We start from the raw sequence: 23,016 nt of genomic DNA, 5'->3' as shown, positions 1-23,016 counted from the left end.
AAGATATACAGAGGTGACAGTGGTTTTAAGGTTACATAGTATTTTTTACAGAACAAGGCAGGTATTTGACCGCAATCGCAATTGTAAATGAAAACAAATGACAGTCGGTTATCTACATCATTTGCCCGAATCCCCCCCTGTCGCGCCGTAAGTGCGCTGATTATGCGGAATGGCTTCCAGTTTGGTACTGTTCGGTTAGTTTGTCCAACTATTGTGTTGTAATTCGGTTTATTTTATGAATTCTACCTACATTAGCATAGTCGTTGAAGCGATGGCGAATTCAATACACTGTTTGCATGTACAAAGATTGTTTGCGTTCAGTGAGTTAGCTACATGACGCGCTTGTTAATGTGCTGCAATAGGATAACACTTGGTATATTTAGTGCTGATGAACAAGTAGGTATACCTAAAGGCAGATATTGATGCTAATTTTACCTTTTGTACGGTGTAGCTATGCTCTAAACAAGTAAATATTTGGAATATCCGTATACTTATGGAAAGTTTAAATTATAAATGGCACCTGGCCCCAAGTAAGGTGCATAGCAATATTCATTGTTGCATTAGCATACTTACTGTAATTCAATTAAAACCCAAAATAGTCTCAGATTTTATTCAGTACGAGAGTTTGTGCCACATTGGATACGACAGACTATTATGTACAAGTAAAGTCCTCATACAGTCCGTCATAATACTTCTCATAACTTGCCGCTTCATCCGTAATCCCACACACAAACCGAGCATTTAAACCCAATCCTGTATCTTTTGGTTTAATTCTGACAACATAATATCATACATCCTTTGTCCCAGATATATTCAAGCGACAAGAATTAAAACGATTAAGGGGGATCGGAGGGCACGAGGTAACGTATTTGCATCTCATAAGACGCCCTGAATGCGTAATGGAGGTCGGCGTCATCGGCGATTGCCGGCGATTAAGGAAGGCTCTGTGACTATGTGGCGGGTAGTCATGAATAATGATGGAGATACAACGATTTATTTGCGTTAATATATGTCATTTCACACTATCCTGTGGGAGCGGGTGGGTGCGAAGCGGCGAAGTAGTGAGACTGTGCTCTCGACAGTGATAGGTACTTATAAAACTTTAAAAGCTATTTTGGAATATCGAATGGTCATAAATGTTAAAGTGTGTTCTCACTGAGATTTTTATTTTACTTTTTCTCATTTTTTTTCATTTATCCTAAAAAAATATAAATGTGGTTCTTAACGAAAGTTAGTACTTTGAATAATGTAAATATTGCTCTCAAACTCTTCAAAATTTTGTTAACTATACAAAAATCGTGTTTTGAAAAGTAATGCGATTCAATTACAACACGCAAAGTTTAAAACATATTTTTATTTATTCATTTCTTCAGTCCATCTTGAAATCTGGTAGCATGATTTACATATTTTGATGTTAAATGATTTAGTCAGTCAGTTATATACGGACTACACTATCATACAACTATGCAAAGCTCTAACAGAACGTTAATTAAATTTTCACCTACAGATCTAAATTTTCCCATACTTTTTTCCCCATCTTCCTAATCCCACACTAAGCACATGTTCTACACTCGCCATCTACAACAACACTGTCAATAAACCGTCTAAAACACGACGCGACCTCATCCCGAAAAGCTCAACCGTCCGTTTTTTCTCCACCAAGCCCATTGTTTCACGAAAAATATTATCTTTCGATGCAACATAGTAAAGGCGCTTACCTATTAAGTGCATTAAGCTTTTAACACATGCCTAATTCAAAGAGACTGTGCTGTTACTGGACCCAACCTTGGGGGTTCATCAGGGAATTCTAAACTTTAGCATGTCTTGATAGGGTTGTGTTTTGTAAAGTTTAGCTGCTCAGATGGGATTGTTTGGAAGTTTTTAATGCTCGGAGGTAGAGTGTCGGTGGAGGCGCGAAGTTAGGTCGTCTCATTTATTATTGAATGGATTACCTCACGGAGTTTCAGAGCGAAAGAGGGTCCGCTACGATCGTCGGGCGCTTGCAAAGTATTTGTTACAGTTTTTAAGCGGTTGCCCCTTGTTTTTGCTGGGATGAATAACGTTGAGGATTGCATGTAATTAAGAGAGGGAAGGGTTTTAAGTGCTTGTAGTTTGATGACAGTGCAGTTTTGACAGTTTTGTTAAAATACTTGTTTTGTCTAGTGGTTGCAGGGTTGAGCTGTCTTTTTGGGGAGCATGGGATCAGTTCTTACTTTAATATGTTGAAGTATGCAAATACCTTCCTCTTGTTTTTACAACAAACATTACCCTGAAGCGTCCAAGCTTCAATCATAACCTTCTAAATGGTTGTAGTAAAGAAACAAATAGATAAGAAAATATTTCATTTGGCGTTTATTAGTTTATTTACCTGTCTAAAATTCGCTATCAACTAGACCATTGGTTCCCAAAGTGGGGGGCGCCCCCCCCTCCCCCAGGGGAGGCGCAAAGACCTTTATAGAGGGGCTCGGGCCATCTGTGTACTTAAACAATATTAATCTTGACTGGAAGAGGGGGGCGCGGATTTTTTTGTATGGTCGAAAGGGGGCGCGTCTCAAATAAGTTTAGGAACCAATGAACTAGACCATTATACTAAGAAGCAGGATATAAACCCAGTTATCTAAGTATAAATACAAACGAGTTGTCGCTAATGCCAGCTAAGAGCGTATTATCAGCAAGTTGGAGGTAATGTGGCCGCCATGAAGTTGGATGGTGCCGCGGAATAGGGACCTCGAGACAGGCCATAAAAATACTTAGTCGGAATATTGTGTCTTTGGAAAGAGTATTTATATAATTAATCAACGACAGTTTGTTAATGCCTAAACATCCGGGAAAATCAGTTTAAATTCATGTTTTGTCAGTAATAAAAATGGCAGGCAGGTAGGGCACCACAACAGGTAGTTCAATATTTGATTTGCTTCAATAGTTTTTACTTCAATCTCCCATACAAAATAGTGGTATAGTACAGTCTTAAGTGCTCTTAGCGCTACATTTTTAATAATGGAACTGTAACTTGCAGCGGTAAAATATCAGTTTAAAGAATGCCTAGTATTACTTATTGAACAAAATAAAACCCAAGACAAGCTATGCTATAACTAGCACTTAATCATTCACCACACTTCTGCTGCGTCATTACTTAAAAAGAACTAACAAAAGTATTTCGTGAAATGTTTTATGGAAATCTGAGGTATTACTTAAATTCGCACGTAAAACATTCTCTCCAAGATTATAATTATGCAAAGACTAAAAGCAAAGTACTTTATTACAGGCACTCGCCAGAAATTCACAATAACATATTCTTCGGAGGCACTTGCTTGTTATAATTGGCGGTAGTTAGCGACATATTTGTGTTTAGGGTAGCGCGCCATGAATACGGAATGAGGGTATGGTAGGGGGTGGAATCGAGATAAAAGTGTCAATGCTTTACTCGATTGTTATCGTTACCTGGTTCCGATTATCTTATCCATTACTTATACACATGAGACTATTTCACTGATCAAAAATGTATGTAAGATTTTAAACTTTCGCGTTCCATTTCAATTAAAATAGTAAGACACGGGTCTTAACGGGTCTTACACGTGGTCAGTCTGCTTGTACATCGCAGCCGAAACGTCAAGGCCGTGAGTACATAATGTAACTCATTAATAAACGTCGCGTTAAGACCCGTGTCTTACTATTTTAATCAAAAAATTATGTTTTAAGACTCGGTTTGGTCTTACGGCCAAGTTTAGTTCACTTTTTATCATAGAAATAAATATACATGCATGATTTGGAAGTAAGGATGTAAACCTTTCTAGAAGATTATGAGTGATTTATTGATATCAACATAGATTGTAGGTTGTCAAAGCAGTAAATACATAGTGGTAGGGGCGTAAAAGTAGCGGGAATTACACAGAAAAGGGCAGAAAGTTCATTAAGGGTGGGTGCCTCTAGTAATTTGACTGCCGTCATTTTTGAATAGTTTCGGGGAAATTATTGTTGATGTGTTTGCTGTTGGTTTTTAACTTTAGAGCTCATGTCTATTTAGGAGCCTCCTACGCAATAGAATGTAGAAATTCTAGGATTTAAAACAGGAAAACAATAACGTGTTTTTCATTGGTAAAAAAACGCTAATACTTATTTTTCAATCTCTGAACCTTTTCCTTTTCAATCCTTTTTCATTGACCTGAATATAAAACATGAAAATATTTTGAATTATTTTGCCATGATCATGGAGTAACTGAAGAACTAGCGGGTAAGATGTTCTGGGCAGTAATAATAATGTCATAGCCCTTGCAACGTGCCGAAATATCGGGGGCTCGTAATTATGGTAGGTACATGGTAGCAATCCCGCCAATATTAATTATTTTGTTAGTGACCATAAAAGTTTAAAACAATACCTACTTATTAAAGTATTGGAACGTGATCGTTCAATTTTAATATTCTATAATATGACACCAGAAATACTGAATACCTACCTAGTTTCATTCTAATTCCCGCCCGGTACCGTATTAAAATTTCCCTCTTATGAATTTGGCACACTTGTTTTGCCGGCAGCGTAATAGGCAGCTTTTCGGAAGGTAATTAGTTAATACATATTAAACACAACTAGCAACAACGATAATAGCGCCCGTAAACTTATTAACAAACGCTCAAAACTCCGCTGTTTTACATGCCTTGAATAATCCTACATATTTGATGGCCGCACAAAAAGGGCGGGATTCTGGTGTTTTCACAACATCGTCTCAGGTGCCGCCGGGGAGTTCCAATCACGAAATGGAAATTACACGCTTTCTCCCACTCAGTGACAACTCTCTCATTGCTATACATATTTGAACCCCACACTCATTACGCAGTCACAGAATAAAGCGTCGCAACCATTTTTTTCGCGCCATCCGCCCGCGTCCGACGGTTTTTGCCGCGCATCCCCCCGACTGTGACATCGGTTTGAGCAAACTTCGGCCATTCCATTTCGGAGATGTTTAACAAATCAAGGGGATGACGAAACAAATCCAACAATTCCTATTTTCGCTTTCCAATTGTTTGTCGGTGGCTTGTTTTTGCGACTCCGGTTGATTGACGACTCTGACAAGTTGGGATTGCGCTGTCGGTGGACTTGTTACAATCTTTTTTATAAGATTTGTTGTTTTGTTGTGATTGTTGTTATGGTAATATTGGCGTTGGTTTCATTACTGGACCAAACCACACTTTAAATATTTGAGATTTGGTCCTTTTTAATTACGTAGGCCTAGTCATTGAGGATATGTATAGGAGGATGTATGCGGAGGAAAGACACGTAAGTGGATACAATGATTGCTATTCTGTTTTCCCAACGGCACTTACAGCACCGCCTTTTCTAACCTGATCATAAAAGGTCTCAAACTTATATAGAGTCCACTTTATTTCTGAATTTATTAATGTTAAAAATTCTAATAACGATTTTCCACTGACCGATGGAACAAATCCCACCACCACCCATGGCCATACCAACCTCGCGGTTATTGTGGCCGAATCTTGAGAGATGCGCGCGGAATTGCGGCTGCCTACGGCAGATTGCACTCCACCGCGCGCAATTCTTGACTCTCTACAAGTTCTTTAATCTTTGTCCATTTGTCCCTTGCCACTCTCCCCCTTCTGGGGCATGGACTCTACTGGCACGTTGGCACCATCCGGTGCCTGGCCGCTAGGCGTCTGTCCGTTCCGCCTCCTATGCCACGCGTGCGCGAAACCTCGCAGCCGCGCGAAGTTCGCCTCCGAGCTGACAAGATCGGGGTACCACGCAGGACCGTAACCCTCCGAGAGCGCTATCCCACTCAGCATCTCCCACCGCAGGTCTTCATACAGAGGACAGTACCACAGAACGTGGTGCCTGTCCTCCTCACTCTCGCCGCACTCACACATACTCCCCTCTCGCAGCTGACCGATGGAGCAGTTAGAAGCTTGGTTTCTCAATGCGATTTTTTAGGGCGCCACTAAACGAACATGGCTCACTTAAACCTCCCTCCCGGTACACCAGCCAACGATGCCTATTCCAACACCATCAGATGATTGAAAATGTTCTGCAACGTAGACAAATGTTTTCGTTATAATTTGGCCTACGCATCTTTGCCGTTGAATACGAATGCGAAAGGGTTTTAAACATGTTTCTACGAAGCCGCGCCTCGTAGAGACCTCGTAGTATATTCACTGTAAGATATCGCGGAGCTGAATAGACAATTTGTACGATGTCGTGGATTAATCCCGGCTCTCTCAATGCTTTTACGTTTCTTACTTGAACTAAGCAGCTTATTCTTTTTTAAATTGATTGCCGTAGAAACCAGGAAAACATTGTTTGAAACTCTCTTCCCTCTCTGTTTTATACAACAGCCAGCCCAAACTATATCGAGGAACTGACTTCATCTAGTCTTGCCCACGTTATATCAAGCTCATGGCTATCAATTTACATAAAGTCGCGTGCGCCACTCTCATGCAATGCCAAAATGAGCTATCTGTTAGATAGATACTAAGGCTGAGTTGCGCCATCTAACTTTGACCGTAACTATAACGATAACCGATGTTTTTTGTATGGACTTTGACAGATTTTTTACATTTGTCAAATTTAAAGTAGGATGGTGCTACCCAGCCTAAGTTTGTCTAAGTTATAAAATATTTTCAGACAGAGATATAAAAGTTTTTTACTCTGTAGTTGTAAATTCAAATTATAAAAAAATCAGACGTTGATATGCTACAATTAATAAAACAGTCTTCCACTTTATCCCAGTGAGAGCATTGTTTAACAAACGCGCAGCTGGCCGTGACAGCTGCTGACTCGTATTCACTAGTACTCCAGTACTGAGCAGTGAGCACTCAGCGGGTAGTGACGTGCCGATGCGTGGTGCGCCGCGAAGGAGTTTAGTGTCATTTTATTAGGAGGTTGTATGAAGAGAATTACACAACAATACACTGCACTAGAGTTTATAAAATCACTTTTAAGACTGTGAGAGGCTCTAGCGTCGATGTTTTAGCAATATTGCAACTAAACGGTGGTAATGACTGCGTTACTTAGCTTATCACACCAAAATAGAATACACACGAAAATGTAATGTCGCATGACTCTTAATTTTTTGAAATTACGAAATTAAAATTAAATGTAGATTCTTGATGAGTTCAAAGAGAAATGTATAACATTTCTCTTTTCTCAAAAATATTTTATTTACATTTTCCTGAAAATTACTCTCAGTAAAATAATTATTCTTGAATACTTTTCCAAATAGGGAAATTGGTAGGAAGTAGTATTTATTATTAGTTACCCTCCTCTGATCAGCTAATACAGTAGATTTGAATTCAGGATCCTCAGCCCATTCCTCGAAACAAAGACTCCAGGGTATTATTGTGTAAAAGCGTGCGGCTGGCGATGACAGCGCCCTCTGTTCTGGCCTCGCTTCGCGCGCAGCTGCCGTGTGTCTCTTTGCTGATACAATGCACCTCTTGATGCTGTTAGATTATTCGTTGAAATTCCTTTAACCATATTGTACCAGTCACTTTATGTGATAATGGAGCTATGCGTGGAAAGTATTAAACTTTTGCACTTACTTGTAAGCAGCTGAGCAGACTTCTGGAACTCAGTTTCGGAGTTTGAACGAGCAAACCGCTGTGAACTAAAAGCTTCATTGATACCAGCAGCAACACGTTCTTTTAAGAGTTATGAAAACATGATAATTATACCAATAGATAATTTGTGGGATTGTATAAAGACATTTATTTGTCTAGTCATTCTATGCATACCTGTTGCGATTGCGATTGCAGATATTCTTATTAGCAACATAACGGTAGTATAAAGTTTCGATAAAATCCTCACTGTCTAAGGCTGACTCCACTACTCCACTACAAGTTCCACCACCTAAATCTGACCGTAACTATAACCGGTGTCTTTTGTATGGAGTTTGGCAGATTTTTGACGTTTTTCAAAGTTAAATTAAGATGGTGCAACCCGGCTTTAGTATAAAACTTGTTAATAAATCCCCCCGAATATCTTTTGTTAGAGTTTCCGCGTTTCATTAAGTTTGCATTAAGCGCGAAGCTAACATGTTTCGTCTGGATCGAAAAACAACAAGACTCCTTTGTCGCAGTCCTTTGTCTCGGGCGATGCTTATCAGCCGTTTTGTTCTAAACCTGCTCTCATCCGCTTTTTTATGAACTTTCTTTCTATCAATTTAAATGGCGTTATTCAACTTACGCCTTTTTTATAGAAGTTTAGGGGAACTGATTTTACACAGGTTATGACTTGGAGCAAAGGTTCTTTGGATTTCTACAAATTTTTTTACGAGCCTATACTTACTGTAACGTAAAGTCCTTTCTTGCAATTTGTGTGTTTGCAGTAAGTATTCAGTGTGCAATACAATTAAATCTTTTGGTGGTTACTTAAAACCTTATCAAATACAAAAGTAGGTAACAAGTGGTCGATGCACTTTTGAACCAAAGTTTTTTCAAAGTAGGCTGTGACTATGATGGTTCTTTAGTTGAAGCACTAATATTGAGACGCTGGTAGTTATATCAAGCATCTTTTGAACGGCACGAAAACAGCCGCTTAGCGTGTAGTATCGTTAGCCTGAGGACCCTCGCCTCAAGTGTTGCTCAGAACTCGGCCATCGGGCGCTTTCGAGGGCATGTTATTGGATATTATATTTCTAGTTCATAGATAGTCTACTTAATAAATAATTGACATTATTAGCTGTGATTGAGAAAATAGGTGTAACTTTTAGGAATTACTTATTCTTCTGTGTCTAATGATTGTTATAGATTGATTAAAAAGAGCAACGAGAAGTAATTATTTTACGACAACATTTGATATATTTTATTTTTATCATATTAAAAAAATCTTTTCGAAACATGCTCGGACATCAAGCTTAATATGTCAGCTCTCGGTAAACTTTAATTTAAAGAACAGCTGCAGCTTTGGGCATACAAATATTTGTCACTTCGGTCAGCCATTAAGCCATTTCACTGGTGTTTTCTTACTATACCAATTGGTAAAAACGGTGATACAGTAAACGAAACTAGGCCTCTAAAACATAAATTCAACCAACACTCACCAATCTACGAAGAAACTCCATCATCGCCAAGTTAAATGAACAAAACAACACCGTATTAGCATTTAGCATCCTGCCTCCAGCGATGCTCTCGACTCATAATGGAGCGAGGGTTTGACGGCCGACCGAGGGCCCTTGCTGAGGGCCCTCCAGACGATAGGCGGCTAAACAACCTGCGATGAACTAGTTGCACTCCCATTGTCTCTGCGTCGTGGATTGAAGTTTACGGCAAAATTAGCGATGAAAAGTGATGCAGCTTAAAATTTTGTTTAGTACCTTAGTCCCGGTTTCCAATAGGTCCGAGATTCGGAAGTTCTAGTGGAATAGTTCTAGTAGAAAATCGGGAGTCGGATCTGACCTAATGGAAACGGGGTTTGATCTTTGATAGACAAAAATAAGCTGGCAGAGTTCTCACTGACTGATTTTTTACAGGCTTAGAGTACAATATCGACTGCGGATGAGTTCTTTTCAAAATTCAAGTTCAAATTCTTTATCATGTAGACCCTTTCCAGGGCACTTAAATACGCAATGAAACGAGCCTACCTACATGCTAGTAAGTAATTTTCATTTATTTATTGTTATTTTATACCGTAGGTTACAATAAAATTAATTTCTCCTCTAGATCTTATTAATAGAAAATTCGGAACAAAGCATTGTTATTTTATACCGTAGGTTACAATAAAATTAATTTCTCCTCTAAATCTTATTAATAGAAAATTCAGAACAAAGCAAGGAAATAACAAGTTTCCCCAAAATACTTCCAATTACTTAGCCTAATTAGAATGTTTAAAGTCACACAGCGCTGTGAGAATGATCCAATACATCAAATTAATTAATTCGGCGGAGTTAATGGCGGAATCAACTCGCTCGGAGTTCGTCATCGCTTGTAAGCAGTACTGCGGTATAGGGCTAGCCCACACTGCAGTGATTTTTGGTAATTTTAATGTGGTATATTGTTTTTAATATTGCATCAAGTTAACTAACACGAATTTTATGTAATGTATTGTTTTTTATTACTGGTTAGCAAAGTCTATAGAAAATGAAACAAAATATGGACAAATCACTTAAATTAAGCAGGTATTTTAGTTCTTAGATTAGGCCACCTTTTCAGTTCAAGCTTTCGGACTTTTAGTTTTTGTTATTGTAATGGTAGGTATGGTTGTCGACTTTTTTAGGCCCCCAAACATAGGTTTTTTTTTATCTCATCTGCATATTATTATGATGAAAATTCAGCTTCATAATTTGAACCTCAAGTGAGCACACCTCTCAATTCCTTAATCACTATTTAATTATGCGGAACTTTCGTTGGCGCAGTCCGAAAGCCGAACTTGCAGATTACACCGGTTTTTGTTAACCGTGTTGGTGGGATTTGTTAACTTTACACACAATCGAATTAGGTGCAGCAAGGTATTCATAGTCAAACATTATTAAATTAAAGCTGGCCTCTCGATAGTTTTGTAGTCCTAGTTTAGATTTATTGGCAAATCAGTACTGAAATAAAATCTTTTTTCTCGGGTTTGAAGCTTTGTATTCACGTATTTACTCTCTTTCTTGTTCTATTCAAAGTTGACACAATTTTTAGGTTATTTAATTTTTAAACATAACTTCTTATGATCAACTGTTTTCAGGCTGACCTTAAGAAACTTTTTTGATCTCTACATTACATAGGTAGAGCTTTTTAAAACCTTAATGCAAATACTAAAATGAAAGTTATCTTCAGAAACATGAGGCATATTTCTCTGTATCATTTGTTGAAGTAATAATGACCTTACTGCATTCGGTTCCCCCTGTGCGTTAGGTCCAAGGTTCTCTAGACAAACATCAAAATGAATGGCCGCTGCTCAACATTCAAATGTTTTTTAAATTAACCCATTTTCATCGCTAATTCTTATGGTTTGGCTGAACACTTCTCGTCTTCTTAACTTTGCATAAATTGGTTTTGATTCCTTTTGTATTATTCATTATTCGTAAAGCACAAAGGAAAACACTTATTATCAAATCGAAAGAACTGCAAGTATTTTCCAATTTCTGCAAATATTTTCAATTGGTAGTTCTTAGTCTTTTAGGATTATTATGAACAGCAAGCTATTCATATGATTACGAGTAATAGAATGACTCGTTCTTCTTTTAAAATTAATACCTAGACAACGGCAGGAACCTAATTATAGTTTCTCAGTAAAATCTATTATTTGAAATAAAGTCAATTTTGCATCATCTTATGCCTATTAAACAGTGAACTCAATCTCATGGGACTTACGTGGTATAAATGTGTAAAGATATTTTGGGTGTCATCAGCACAATAGAATTGCCACTAATGTTACACATACGAGATTATACCCAATCCTTTCGCCACGTTTAGCTTTTCCTCATGCCGCGTATTTCCGCCAGAATAAAAACCCTCGGTCGCTACAAGCAGACAAAAGCCCATGGGATATGCAGGGCAATTTCACGCACCATAAAATTAACTATGGCAGTGACAGAATAATCTTGACGCTCTCAAAACTACAGCTTTTATTACGTGAAATATCTACTTTTGTCGGCATGTAACGTGTGAGTTATGTGTATTATGTTTTGATAAGTATCGTTATGTTCACAGTTTATATTGTTAAATTCAGTATTAAAATGGGTTAAACGGATTGATCGTAGAAAATTATTTTTTCTATTAGCGCCCATAATTTACATTAAATTCTTTATAGAATGAGAAGAAAAATTTGTTGTAGACAAAGAAGAAGTCTCAAATGACTTAGCATCCCATTTTCATTGAGTTTCTTAAAGACGAGTTCGGTTTGCACGAATATTAAATATCTAAAGGTAGTTTGTTTTACTTTTAGAAATTATCCTTAAAGTTCATGGAGAGTTACAATGTTTTTTGACTAGTTGTCAAAATTAATAAGGCTAGTTTACGCAGTGCGAAGGCTGTTGAATATTTAATTCCCTTCTGCGTCATTTTAGACTTAGGAGGATGTAGAAGTTATGAAGGAAGAGTTATTAATACAATTGTTGCTTCGATAGTGTGTGTAGTGGAAGTTGATAAATGAAAACGAGTGGACTGTATAAAATTAGTTATCTATTCGATAATTAGAAAATACAAAGTGAGACCGTTTAGTACGAAATCGTTGAAAGGAGTGCGTCAGGACCCTCTTCGTAGCTGTTCGCTCGCGAACCGAAAATTGCTAGTTCGGTCTCCGATCGCTCGCTAGCTGCTGCTTCCGGTCACGCCGCCCGCGGGCATAGTCCGTACGTAGTCAATACTTTAAAACTATTTCCACATAAGTTTACACTCTGTTCAAAATCGTACAATAAAAATTTATTCAAAAACATTGCACCTTTTGCGCGTTAAACATTACACATAGCATTCGCCGCGTAACCGCATCGGTCGTAGGCTGTAGCGCGCAAGAATTATTGTGTTATCATATAAATAAGGATTTACAGGAACATCAAAACAAACTCCCGCGGGAGCCGGCAGCTCACAGCATTATTTTACGTGCAATTTGCTTGTTTTATTGCGTTTGCGGTGTACGTTAATATTACAGTGGTGTGCTGAATTCAATTTTTTACAAGTTCTCCGCAGTTTCTTGGTAAGGCTCTTTGTGTAAGGTTTTACTCGTATATTTTGGAATGTCGTGGTATGATAGTAGGTCTGTATGTCATTATAACATATCCATTCGGAGACGATTCTTAAAGCATTATTTATTAATCAATCCCTTCCTACCTAATAGCGTTTATTAAAAATCGTTGTTAGGCATCTCTAGAGAAGTCATGTTTTATCCTATTCAAGAGGGCTTAGCTTTTATGAAGAAGTAGGTACTTTAGTATCACAGATCCATAGTAAAAGGTTGCTTTCTCTATTTCTTTATTCACCGCGTATTTTTTTATTTCTACTAACCAAACAATATTAAATGACCAGGTCTCCTTATAATGTGTAATAAAAATAAATCCGAATCATTTTGGAGAATAAATAAGCAAAATAAATGTCTCGCGGCAATTTCGTAAACAAGTGTTTACTCCGCCCAACAATGTGTCTTGCATAATTCCGGGCGGGCGAAACCGGGGCGGGTCATTATATTTGTTTTACGACGTGATAACGCGCCGCCCGCCCAACTTTAGATCCTGTACATTTTGTTAAACCTGTGCTGTGCAGGAATTTGCTGGCTTTGTACAAATATGTGTTGCAAAGTATTTTTTGTTCCGGGTAAGTTTAAATTACTGACATTTTTTATTCATTTTTGACCGTGCGTCATCTATCAAATACGTAGTTCTAGTTCATATCCGAACTTGTAATGTAAAACATGTAGCCCGTCGTGTAACGCATGTTGAAAACACTAACCAGTCTAAAATAACGTCGAAACCACTATGTTCGCTCCACCTGACTAAAATAAACGGTATGCTGTTAGAAAACACGCTAACGTCTTCATAAATCATATTACGGGGAGAAACTTAACTGATCGGTTGTGCGACTAAAGGTAACTAAGTAAGGTTTGTTGAGTTATTAATTTTGGATATTACTTTTTAAAGCTTTTAGAATAATTGAAAAATAGTTACTTAAGTCCATTATTTGCCTTTCGATAGTTGCGTTAAAATTTCTGTACATACTAAAAAGTATGCTAGTCTTTGTGATCATGAATTCTAGCAACATTTTGTGAATAAATATTCAACTTTGATGGCCCATAGCTGGACATGTAGAAGTAAAAAAAAAATAAATTGCAAAAAATATTTTACACTGTGTCAAATGAGTTTGCTCGTGAAGTATGACGATCCTCAAAATTTAACCCTCTAAAAGCACCATCTGAATCCCGTTTAAAACATAAAAGAGCCATAGCTCATCATAGAGCTGCACCCTAAAAAATTACGAACGAGCCGCCCATTCGTTTCATTATTATACGTTGAGAAGGGACGAAAAAAGTTGGCGAACCAGGGCACATCTGGTGCTAATGTGTCCAACTTTTGATAAAGCCATAAAGCAAACGAGGATTGCATAGAAGCAGGTGGGTTTTAAAATTTTATGATTTTAAGTTTTTATATTTTTTATTTTAATCTAAGACAGCTAAATTTTTTTACTGGAAGTAGGTCCGGTAAGGTATCTGCTTATTGTGTGAATTACTTTTATGCACTTTTTGTTTTTCTTTATCTATTTATGCAATAAAGTGTAACATTCAACAAATAGGTTCAAATAAGCATGAAGTTACAAAGTTTTATCTGTAGGATACGGCTCTCTCTCTTAGAGATCTTGGGTGCATAATATAATTAACTTGTTACTGCTTCCTTACATAACCTGTTAGCAACATAGCACTTAACGAGCATATTGAGTAAAATGTGGTTTCGTATTTTATACCTTGACGCATTGAATATGCTCTTAATGAAAAATTAGCTTATAGCGGCTAGTTATTTGCAAATAAATAAAAAAATTACTGCTAGAAGGAGTCCACAACTGCCCACTGTTTGTTTCTTTGCTTCTGCTTCTCAACAGCTGTACCTAGCAAAGTGGTTATGCTTCTACATCTTTTCCTTTCACCACCGTCCTGCTCGGATAAATTGGCCGACCGACGATCGCTTTTTCATGTCCCACACTCGATGCTGAGCTTGGACTTTTTCAACTTTACTGTATGATTGGGGGAAATATTTGAACAAGTGTTGTACAAGATTGAGTGAGTAAACCCAAGTTTTCAGAAGCGTCTGGGTCAAAAATACGAGCACTAAAGACGTTAAAGGATTTACACTAGTCACGTGGTTTTAATATTTTTGAGTATTGTGGGCAGGCCGAATAGGTAGGTACCTGAATGTACGGCGCGTGGGGGTCATAATTATGGTCACTTTTTAGAGCGGCTCTGAATGGGTTAATCTGAAATTTAAGGGGATATTTTGGGTAAAAAATGTTTCATTCCGACAATCTCTATTCTATTTTTTGGTTGCATTTTTTTTGATATTTTGATACTACGATAACATAGTAATTCCGATAAATATTATTAACTTATAGGACCAATAAAAGAAATCATTCAGAAGATTAAAATAATTCTCTAATTCAGAGATGACGCACTTTAATTTCATAGAATTTCTTGATAATCTTCACATCTTATTTATCTTGATAATGTGACGACTCACACTGATAGATCAATCATCCCAATCATCCATATCAACAGATAAAGAAAATATTAGGTATTTGTCATCTTATGACTAGCTCTTACACGCGGCTCCGTTCACTTATCTCTTATTATGTAATATTAATTGTCTAATGCTACGAACGTATATTACTAAACTTGATGTGACTCTTTAATTTTCAATTATTTCATAATTTTCAGGATCAGTAAAATTCATATCACAAATGATTGTTAATAAAACTATTGACAAACAGACATTATATTTTTCTTTTTATACGTATTGTCTCTCGGATTATCTTTAAGTACTTTTCTCGAAACATATTTATGTTACATGTAAACATTTTGGATTGCATACATTCGTCTAGCATCGGAAAGAAAACACAAAATGGCTTCCATAGCGACATTCGCGTTGATTTTGTGCGTTTTATTTGTAAATACGCAGAGTTCCGATCTCAATGTTGGCACGAGTCTTAACAGTGAGCTGCTGTACTTGGAGGCTGTACAACTGTCGTCGATCCCTCTGAAGACCCGGACGAAGAATGTTTTCTATAACAATTCGACGAGCACAAAAATCATTAAGGTATGTAGTATTCACTAAAATACTCGATACTTAATATAAATATTTCCACCTAAAATTGGTTAAATTTAGGTCTAATATATTATATCAAAGCCTTAGTAAGCCCTCAGGAATCAATAAACAGTCGAGAAACAGTGAAACTCTGCCAAGAACAGACACAATATAAAATCAAATTCTAAATTAAATTCTAATACTAGGTGACCTATAAAGTACAACAGAGTCGTTTAGAGAAACCTTCATAAATTATTTAAATACTTGAGAGTTTACTAAAATCCTGGGCATCAGATAAGTGACTATTAGCTTGTGGTACCCTAATAAATGGTCGAATGAGACCGCGGTAACAATTTGATTTCTATTGTGTCTCGATTCGCTGGTATTTGATGGGTTAGATTATTCAAAACTAGGTGACTATAAACTTAACAGCTGTAGCTATAACTCATCACTACATACTACTCAAAACAAAGTCGCTTTCGTCTGTCTGTCCCTATGTATGCTTAGATCTTCAAAACTACGCAACGGATTTTGATGCGATTTTTTTAGTAGATAGAGTGATTCAAGAGGAAGGTTTTAATATAATTTTTACCTGTGCGAAGCAGGGGCGGGTCGCTAGTTGTTAATGTTTTGCAAACTTTCCAAACATGTTCCTTAGGCCCAGAACAGACGGTGAAACGCAACTGCAACGAAACTGCAACTGCTAGTTACTTTTGAGTTGCATTTAAGTTTCTGCCATAGCGTCCGTTAAGAGACCACACATGACGCGACCAGTTTGAAACTTTCAGTTTCAGTTTCATCCATAAGAATTATCAGAAAGTTGCAGTTTCGTTGCAGTTGCGTTTCACCGTCTGTTCTGGGCCTTACACTTTGAGCATACTCGTACAAGTAAAAAACACATTTAATAACCATCATCAACTTTTATATTTCCAGGGCATCACAGCCATAGACCTGGCCCGCTCCGAAGCGAAGGCCACTATTACCGCAGGAGGAGTAGGGTCCACCTTCGCCAACATTCGCCTGAAGAGCGTGAGGGGAAGCGGACTCAACTACCAGATTCAGATATTTGGCTAGATCTTTTTACTAGGCTGAGTTGTAGCACCTAACTTTAACCGTGACTATTGCCCGTATTCACAAACGATTAGGTGATCCGTTTGCTCTTTTGCCTCCTGCCACATAAAAAGAAACGATGCTTGCTTTAGTAACTAGCAAATCGAACGCACGGCGTTGAATAGAGCTCTGTTATTGGTTCGCGTGTGATCCTGTACGTCCACGCGCACTGTGAGACCTCGTAGTAATGTTTGTGAATTGTATGGGGTTTGGGAGATTTTTGACGTTTGTTATAGTTAAAGTAAGCTGGTGCAACTCAGCCTTAAATGGATGTAATAGAAACTATTTTACTACATTTACTTATAGTCTGATGTGCTGTACAAATAAAACACTTAACTTACAATTTAGCGTCCGTATTCACAAACATTACTATGAGACGCGTGGACGCACAGGGTCACACACGAACCAATCACAGAGCTCTATTCAAGGCTGTGCGTTCGATTTGCTGCTTCACATAAACAAGTATCTTTTGTGAATACGGGCGTACCTATTTACCTAAAAGAAAGCCCATACAATATTCAAAACACATAACCCAATAATGGAACCACTTATGTACAACTTTTGTACAATATACCCAAAACACACGACCTATTTAAAATTATAATGCTATGAAATAATAAATGAATTTTGATACCAATACTTTGTGTTTTTGTTGTTTATTTTTCATAAGAATATCAAATTATCAATCTTTAGTTTGAATTGATCCAGATGTGTTAATCAAAATCAAAAAATCAAAATCAAAATCAAAAATATTTATTCAGTTTAGACCACAAGTGGCACTTATGAACGTCAATAGAAAATAATAAAAAAAGAAAAGGTAGCCCTTATGGGGCACTTTACATGTCTCCTTATCTTTTGGGCCCTACCAGCGCTTCGAGACAAACATAAAATATGGCAAGTGCTGAGAAGAAACGCCGGAACAAACTCAGTCACCACTTATTGCCAGGAATTATCTAACGGTAAGAATAGTCAAATTTAAGTACATCTAATATGTGCAGACTGAACTGACCACGCATCCTTGTCATCAATATAGTCTCGAACCTTGTAGTACCCTTTGGACATAAGGGTCTTTTTATATGTATCTTAAATTTGTTTATTGGCAATTCGACAAGGTTGTGTGGTATTTTGTTAAATATGGTAATACATTTCCCCAAGAATGAATTACCTACCTATTTTATGCAACCTAAATGATGGAACAGCAAGATTATTTTGTTGTCACAGCTGGCATAATAATAACACGAAATTCTATAACATTACTTAACTGCTATGCGATTATTATAATACTACTGTGCAAACCACTTTAACCAGTTAACCAAATCGTGAAAGTGATATTGAAGTCGATAACTTTCATTTATTATTATTAACCATCAAATCCAAATAAAACTCATACAAACAAGTGAAGCGTCACTGCAATAAAATGTAATTTGCGTGACTCACGCAATGGCAAATGTTTTATCTGTGCAAATGTTAACATTAAATTCGACCACTCAGACATCTCCCGTATGGTCTAGTGGCTAGGATACCTGGCTTTCACCCAGGAGGCTCGGGTTCGATTCCCGGTACGGGAATACTTTTTTGCAGCTAGACCAGTATTAAAAGTACGCCATTTTTTGTCTTTCTTATTTAAAAATATTTTTAGTAAAATTTTGGTTACAAAAGATACCGCTCTCATCAAATAAGCAAGCCTTAGTCAATCAAAATATAGTTCGTAGTTTTTTTATCAAGTTTTGCGATTTAAAATTAAAATTAATTTATCAGAATTAATTAAATAATCAACTTGGATGCTTACAAAAAATGGCGCCAAATAAATCAAATCAAATCTACTGATCCGAGTGGAGCGAACAAGACAAATTATGGTAACTAAACAAATTTGTAAGGCAGGGCGTTTCCAATCGAAAGCTAAGGGTGCCATTTCTCAAAGGCTGATTACTAAGAACACCTGAGTCACAATAAAAATATGTGTAGAAGGCCATCGTGTGCCGTTTACCAGCTGATGCAAAGCGATTTCATATTATTTTTTATTTAAGTGACTCAGACATTAAATAAAATTGTTAAAATAAGAAACAAACAAATAAAAACAATAAAATATAACTTTTACTTTTTATTGCACCTCTTTTTTGGAACATTACCTACATTTCGTTTTCACTATCACTACAATCGAGCAAAACTTGTAATAAAGCCAGCAGCAGTTAGGTGTTGTAATAATTATAGTATGATTATAATAATTATACTATGACCAAGAACTATTAAATAAATGGAAGTGGACTCCTTCCATTGTTTTCCACCTATAAATAATTGATTAGTGCCCGTTTTCACCATCAATCCCTTATTTTTAAGTAACCCCTATGGTAACATATAACAGGCATTTTGTTTTCATAGGGGTCACTTAAAAAATAAAGATTGATGGTGAAAACGGGCATAGGTCACCCTAACGTCGCTAAAAGTGCACCTACTATTTATTTGTTTACTGTGGCCGAGTGCGAAAATATGGGTTTTATAATGAAACGCTTAGCAGGTTTTACATCTGTCCCGGTATGATTGATGCTGACATTTCGTTGTGATGAGTTTTGGAGACAGTTTGGAAGAAACAGCTTGAATTATGAATGGCGGAGAAATAAATATCTACAAACAGGGGAAGGGCGAAATGAAAGTCGCTTCGCTTCGCGTTGGCTTCATAATCGAAACTTTTGTTTAGCTGTTTTATTTGAAAAGGTTTACCAAATAAAACTACTTCTATTTTCTTTCAATCATTGGTATTTATGCTTAAAAATCAAGATTTTAAAGGGGTTTCACTTCTTGATGGAAGATAATGAGCTTAAAACTCAAACACCACACCTTCATTTATTTTGGCGTTCTAAAAAAAGTTGTCCCAAAAGTGTGCGCTAACAAAAATATATTTTTCGTGACAGTAGGTTTGCTCCAATGACATAATTGTTAACATTAACATGTAGTTAAAAAAATTGAAAGCCACAAAAACAAAATTTATTTCGTAATACAGTTTTAAAATGCTAAAATACACTGCTAAATACTGCCAACGAGCTAGGACATAAAACAAGTTAAAACAAAATGAATGGATAAAAAAACAAGTTAGTGAGGAAATTAAATAGGTTTTATACCGAATAGCGCTCCCACTAACTGCAGTCCTGGCGTTGTTCAGGTTGCAGTTGAATCTTACGCTCGTTTCATTAAGGACCGTTTCAATGGGTTTTGTATTTAAATGGTTCAATATAGCACAGTTTGGTTAACTTCACTTTGGTTTATGATTTAAGCCATGAACTACTGTGTGGGTTTGATTAAGCTCTTCCTTTCGTATTTTTATGCCTGTTCTGTGACTGTAAAATAACCTTGATATCAAATAATTTATCATCAAAATTAAAAATGGTACTAATATTAATACAAATACCTGAAACAATCTTAACTTTCTTAAGTTATATCATTTTCATTCTGCTCTTCAAACTAGGAAACTTAGCACAATAATTTCCATCTCAAGCAACTGGATCACGAGCACCCAAACATCGGCAAAGACAAGGAACATCTGTATTAATAACGGAATATTATTGTCAGGGCCGTAATTAGGCCCGAGCCGGACTTAGGGCAATATAGCCCGAAATATGGCCGCCGCAAATTTAAATTATTGGGACAAATATTCCAGGCCAACATAGCGCGGGGAAAACGGCCAATTTAATGGTTTACATATTTTGCAGGCTTTACAGAAACAATACATAATTTTTTCCAACAAATGCCTGACGGAAATACCTATTCTTTTTTTTACAAAACTTGTGTATTTATAATGTCATTGTGGTAAATGGTAGAAGTACCTTTAACTGTTTAATCTTTAGTCTGGGGAACGTCTATGTCCACGAAAATGATAACCAATTAGTGCTTGAAGAGAAATTTCTATTGTTAAACATCAACATACTTCGAAACTATTTTCATTCTGATGACGTTTATTTTCTAAGTCTATTTTTTTAATCATTTTCGAGTATTTTTGATAATAATTATGAACGTTAATTCTTGTTAATATTGATAACTGGCTGTTATTTATACGCTATGTTTACGAGGTTTGCTCAATAAACAAATGTATTTTAAAGCTATGAATTACACTGGCCTACAGCCATTTTGGTGCCGGGGATTTAAGACCTGATTTTAAGTATGTCTTGCATGGCGATATCAAAAATGTAATCAGTTTTTCTCTATCAGCTCTAGTTCCCGAGATAACTAAAAACAATTTTCACAATAAATATGTATTTTTATTAGCATTAAACATCAAGAAATTGTCTTTTGAGTGATTTTTTCGAATGAAACTTACTTGGGCAATCTCGCATGATTCTCCAACAGTAGTCGGTCATCATATGAGCGTCCCATCTTCCTTGGTAATTATTTTCCATTGTTTTTATGTCTTGGTGAAAACGTTTTCCTTGTTCTTCGCTTAGTTCTCCTAAATTTTGTTGGAATTGATCTAGTTTACTGTTAAAATAGTGTAATTTTATACCTATATAACAGCCTAAATCTATGAACTGAACCAGCACATCCTATACTAATTCTACATAGTTGTCAGCCTTATGCTTTCCCAGGAAATTTTGTACAACTGCTACAAAAGATTTCCACGCAAACCATTCCGCATCGTTCATAGAAATCTTAAATTTAGTGGAGTCTTTTATTAATACAGTTATTTGAAGTCCATCAAAAATACCTGCTTTTAGTTTTTCAGTACTTAAACTTGGCAATTTCTGTTAAATTAACTGGAAATATTGGCCATTTTCTCCATATCATAGGCACTCCAAGCTTAAAAACTTACGTGTGCCTTTCTAGTATCTTCGCAGATGTTCAACGCACATTATACATACAATTTGAGGCACCTACACCTTACCTTTGTATTGAATTTCAATACCGAAGTAGGCAAAATACAAAAAATTCGCCATGTTTTTAATAGTTTCACGCTGATATTTCAGTAGTATTCACCACAAACTTATCAAAATTAATCAGGATCGTTAACGCAACATCTAGACGTACTATCCATAGCTAAATAGTAACATAAAGTTTATCGATGTTATTGTAATAATGACTATTTGTGAACAAGACGGGAAAAAAACTAAAATGAGGGTAGTCGACAAACTAGAGCTGATGAGTTGAAATGAAGTATGTCAATATATTGTAGATTACCCATATTATCGATCGTATATACAAAAAGAGCTGCACCAAAAAAAAATTTTTTTTTTGCAGGCCTGTGTTATGAATGTCGTTGGCGGTTTAATAAGTGAAAGGTTTTACATATTTAACTTATAAAACCCTGTTGCTCTTGTACGTACAAACAGTCAAAGTATTTTCGGATTTGAAGTCTGTGTAATTTTTTCTAATATCGTGGCGACGTGTAATCTAAATTCTAAATTATGTATTACCTACCTATCTACATGGCATATTGAAACTATACATAATATTAATATTTTTATTGGAATGTTAACAAAACTTGCCTGTATCAATTACTAGAATAAAAACTCTGTCTGAGGGCATACCTAAAAGAACTCTTGAAAATACAGCAACTGAATACCAGAGCCATAAAATAATACTTGGATATTTAAAACAAAAATGAGAGAAAACTAATTTCTTACCCTTCCATTCTTCTCCTCAACAATATTTACAATGAAAGAATAAACTGCAAACTCAATGTTGTTTCAAACAAAAACCGTTTCTCATCGAATTTTCTTCGAAACAAAAAGCTGCACGTCTACTAATTCCTTATTCAAAATCGCGAATTGCCTTACAATATCTTTTACAAGACCCACCTGCGAGCCGCTTTAGATCCTAAGTAACTGCAGATAGAGTTGGTTTAAGGTTGCGTTCTTTTAGTGTTGAAAATGGCATTTTTGCATCGGAAAATAAAAGTGCCAGTGTTTTATCTAAGCGCAATGAATGGCAAATGCGGCCGGATTATTTTACTCGCAAGATAACATGCTCGGATTTATATTAGGTGCCGTTCGATCGGTATTTTAAACCGAGAAATTCGATTCTGGCTTGTTTCTATCCGACGCGGGAGGCATTCAATTGTTTTATTTAAATTCGCAATTTGGTGTGAAAATGGAATGGTAAATAAGAAAACTGTTCATTCTGCGAGTTGGATTGCACTCGCCAGCACATTAGAGACATACAGACCTATGCATTTTTGTAGCCAGATCGCATCTTACTCTTAGGCTGAGTTGCA

General features: G+C 36.6%; 1 protein-coding gene and 1 non-coding gene across 2 annotated transcripts; both read left to right on the top strand.

Annotated features, from left to right (window-relative positions):
• Positions 1-15,478: 15,478 nt before the first annotated feature.
• On the top strand, positions 15,479-17,341 carry LOC114359556 (uncharacterized). Its single transcript, XM_028313999.1, has 2 exons — positions 15,479-15,719; positions 16,641-17,341. The coding sequence occupies exons 1-2, from the start codon at positions 15,525-15,527 to the stop codon at positions 16,779-16,781; spliced, it is 336 nt and encodes a 111-aa protein (XP_028169800.1). The 5' UTR covers positions 15,479-15,524; the 3' UTR covers positions 16,782-17,341.
• A 972-nt stretch (positions 17,342-18,313) lies between these two features.
• Positions 18,314-18,385, top strand: TRNAE-UUC (transfer RNA glutamic acid (anticodon UUC)). The gene has a single exon. It is a non-coding gene; the product is annotated as a tRNA-Glu (tRNA).
• The last annotated feature ends 4,631 nt before the right edge of the window (positions 18,386-23,016 follow it).

This window comes from Ostrinia furnacalis, unplaced genomic scaffold (genome assembly GCF_004193835.3).
Source record: "Ostrinia furnacalis isolate ACB-3 unplaced genomic scaffold, ASM419383v2 OfSCF4473, whole genome shotgun sequence".
Taxonomy (NCBI): domain Eukaryota; kingdom Metazoa; phylum Arthropoda; class Insecta; order Lepidoptera; family Crambidae; genus Ostrinia; species Ostrinia furnacalis.
Note: the sequence above shows the minus strand (reverse complement) of the source record. Positions and strands in the feature narration are given on the sequence as shown.

What these genes read in the sequence shown, in the direction of transcription:
- LOC114359556 (XM_028313999.1), top strand. Translation starts at nt 15,525, where the DNA reads ATGGCTTCCATAGCGACATTCGCGTTGATTTTGTGCGTTTTATTTGTA. An exon ending in CGAGCACAAAAATCATTAAG is followed by an intron (nt 15,720 to 16,640) that starts GTATGTAGTATT and finishes TTATATTTCCAG; the next exon opens with GGCATCACAGCCATAGACCT.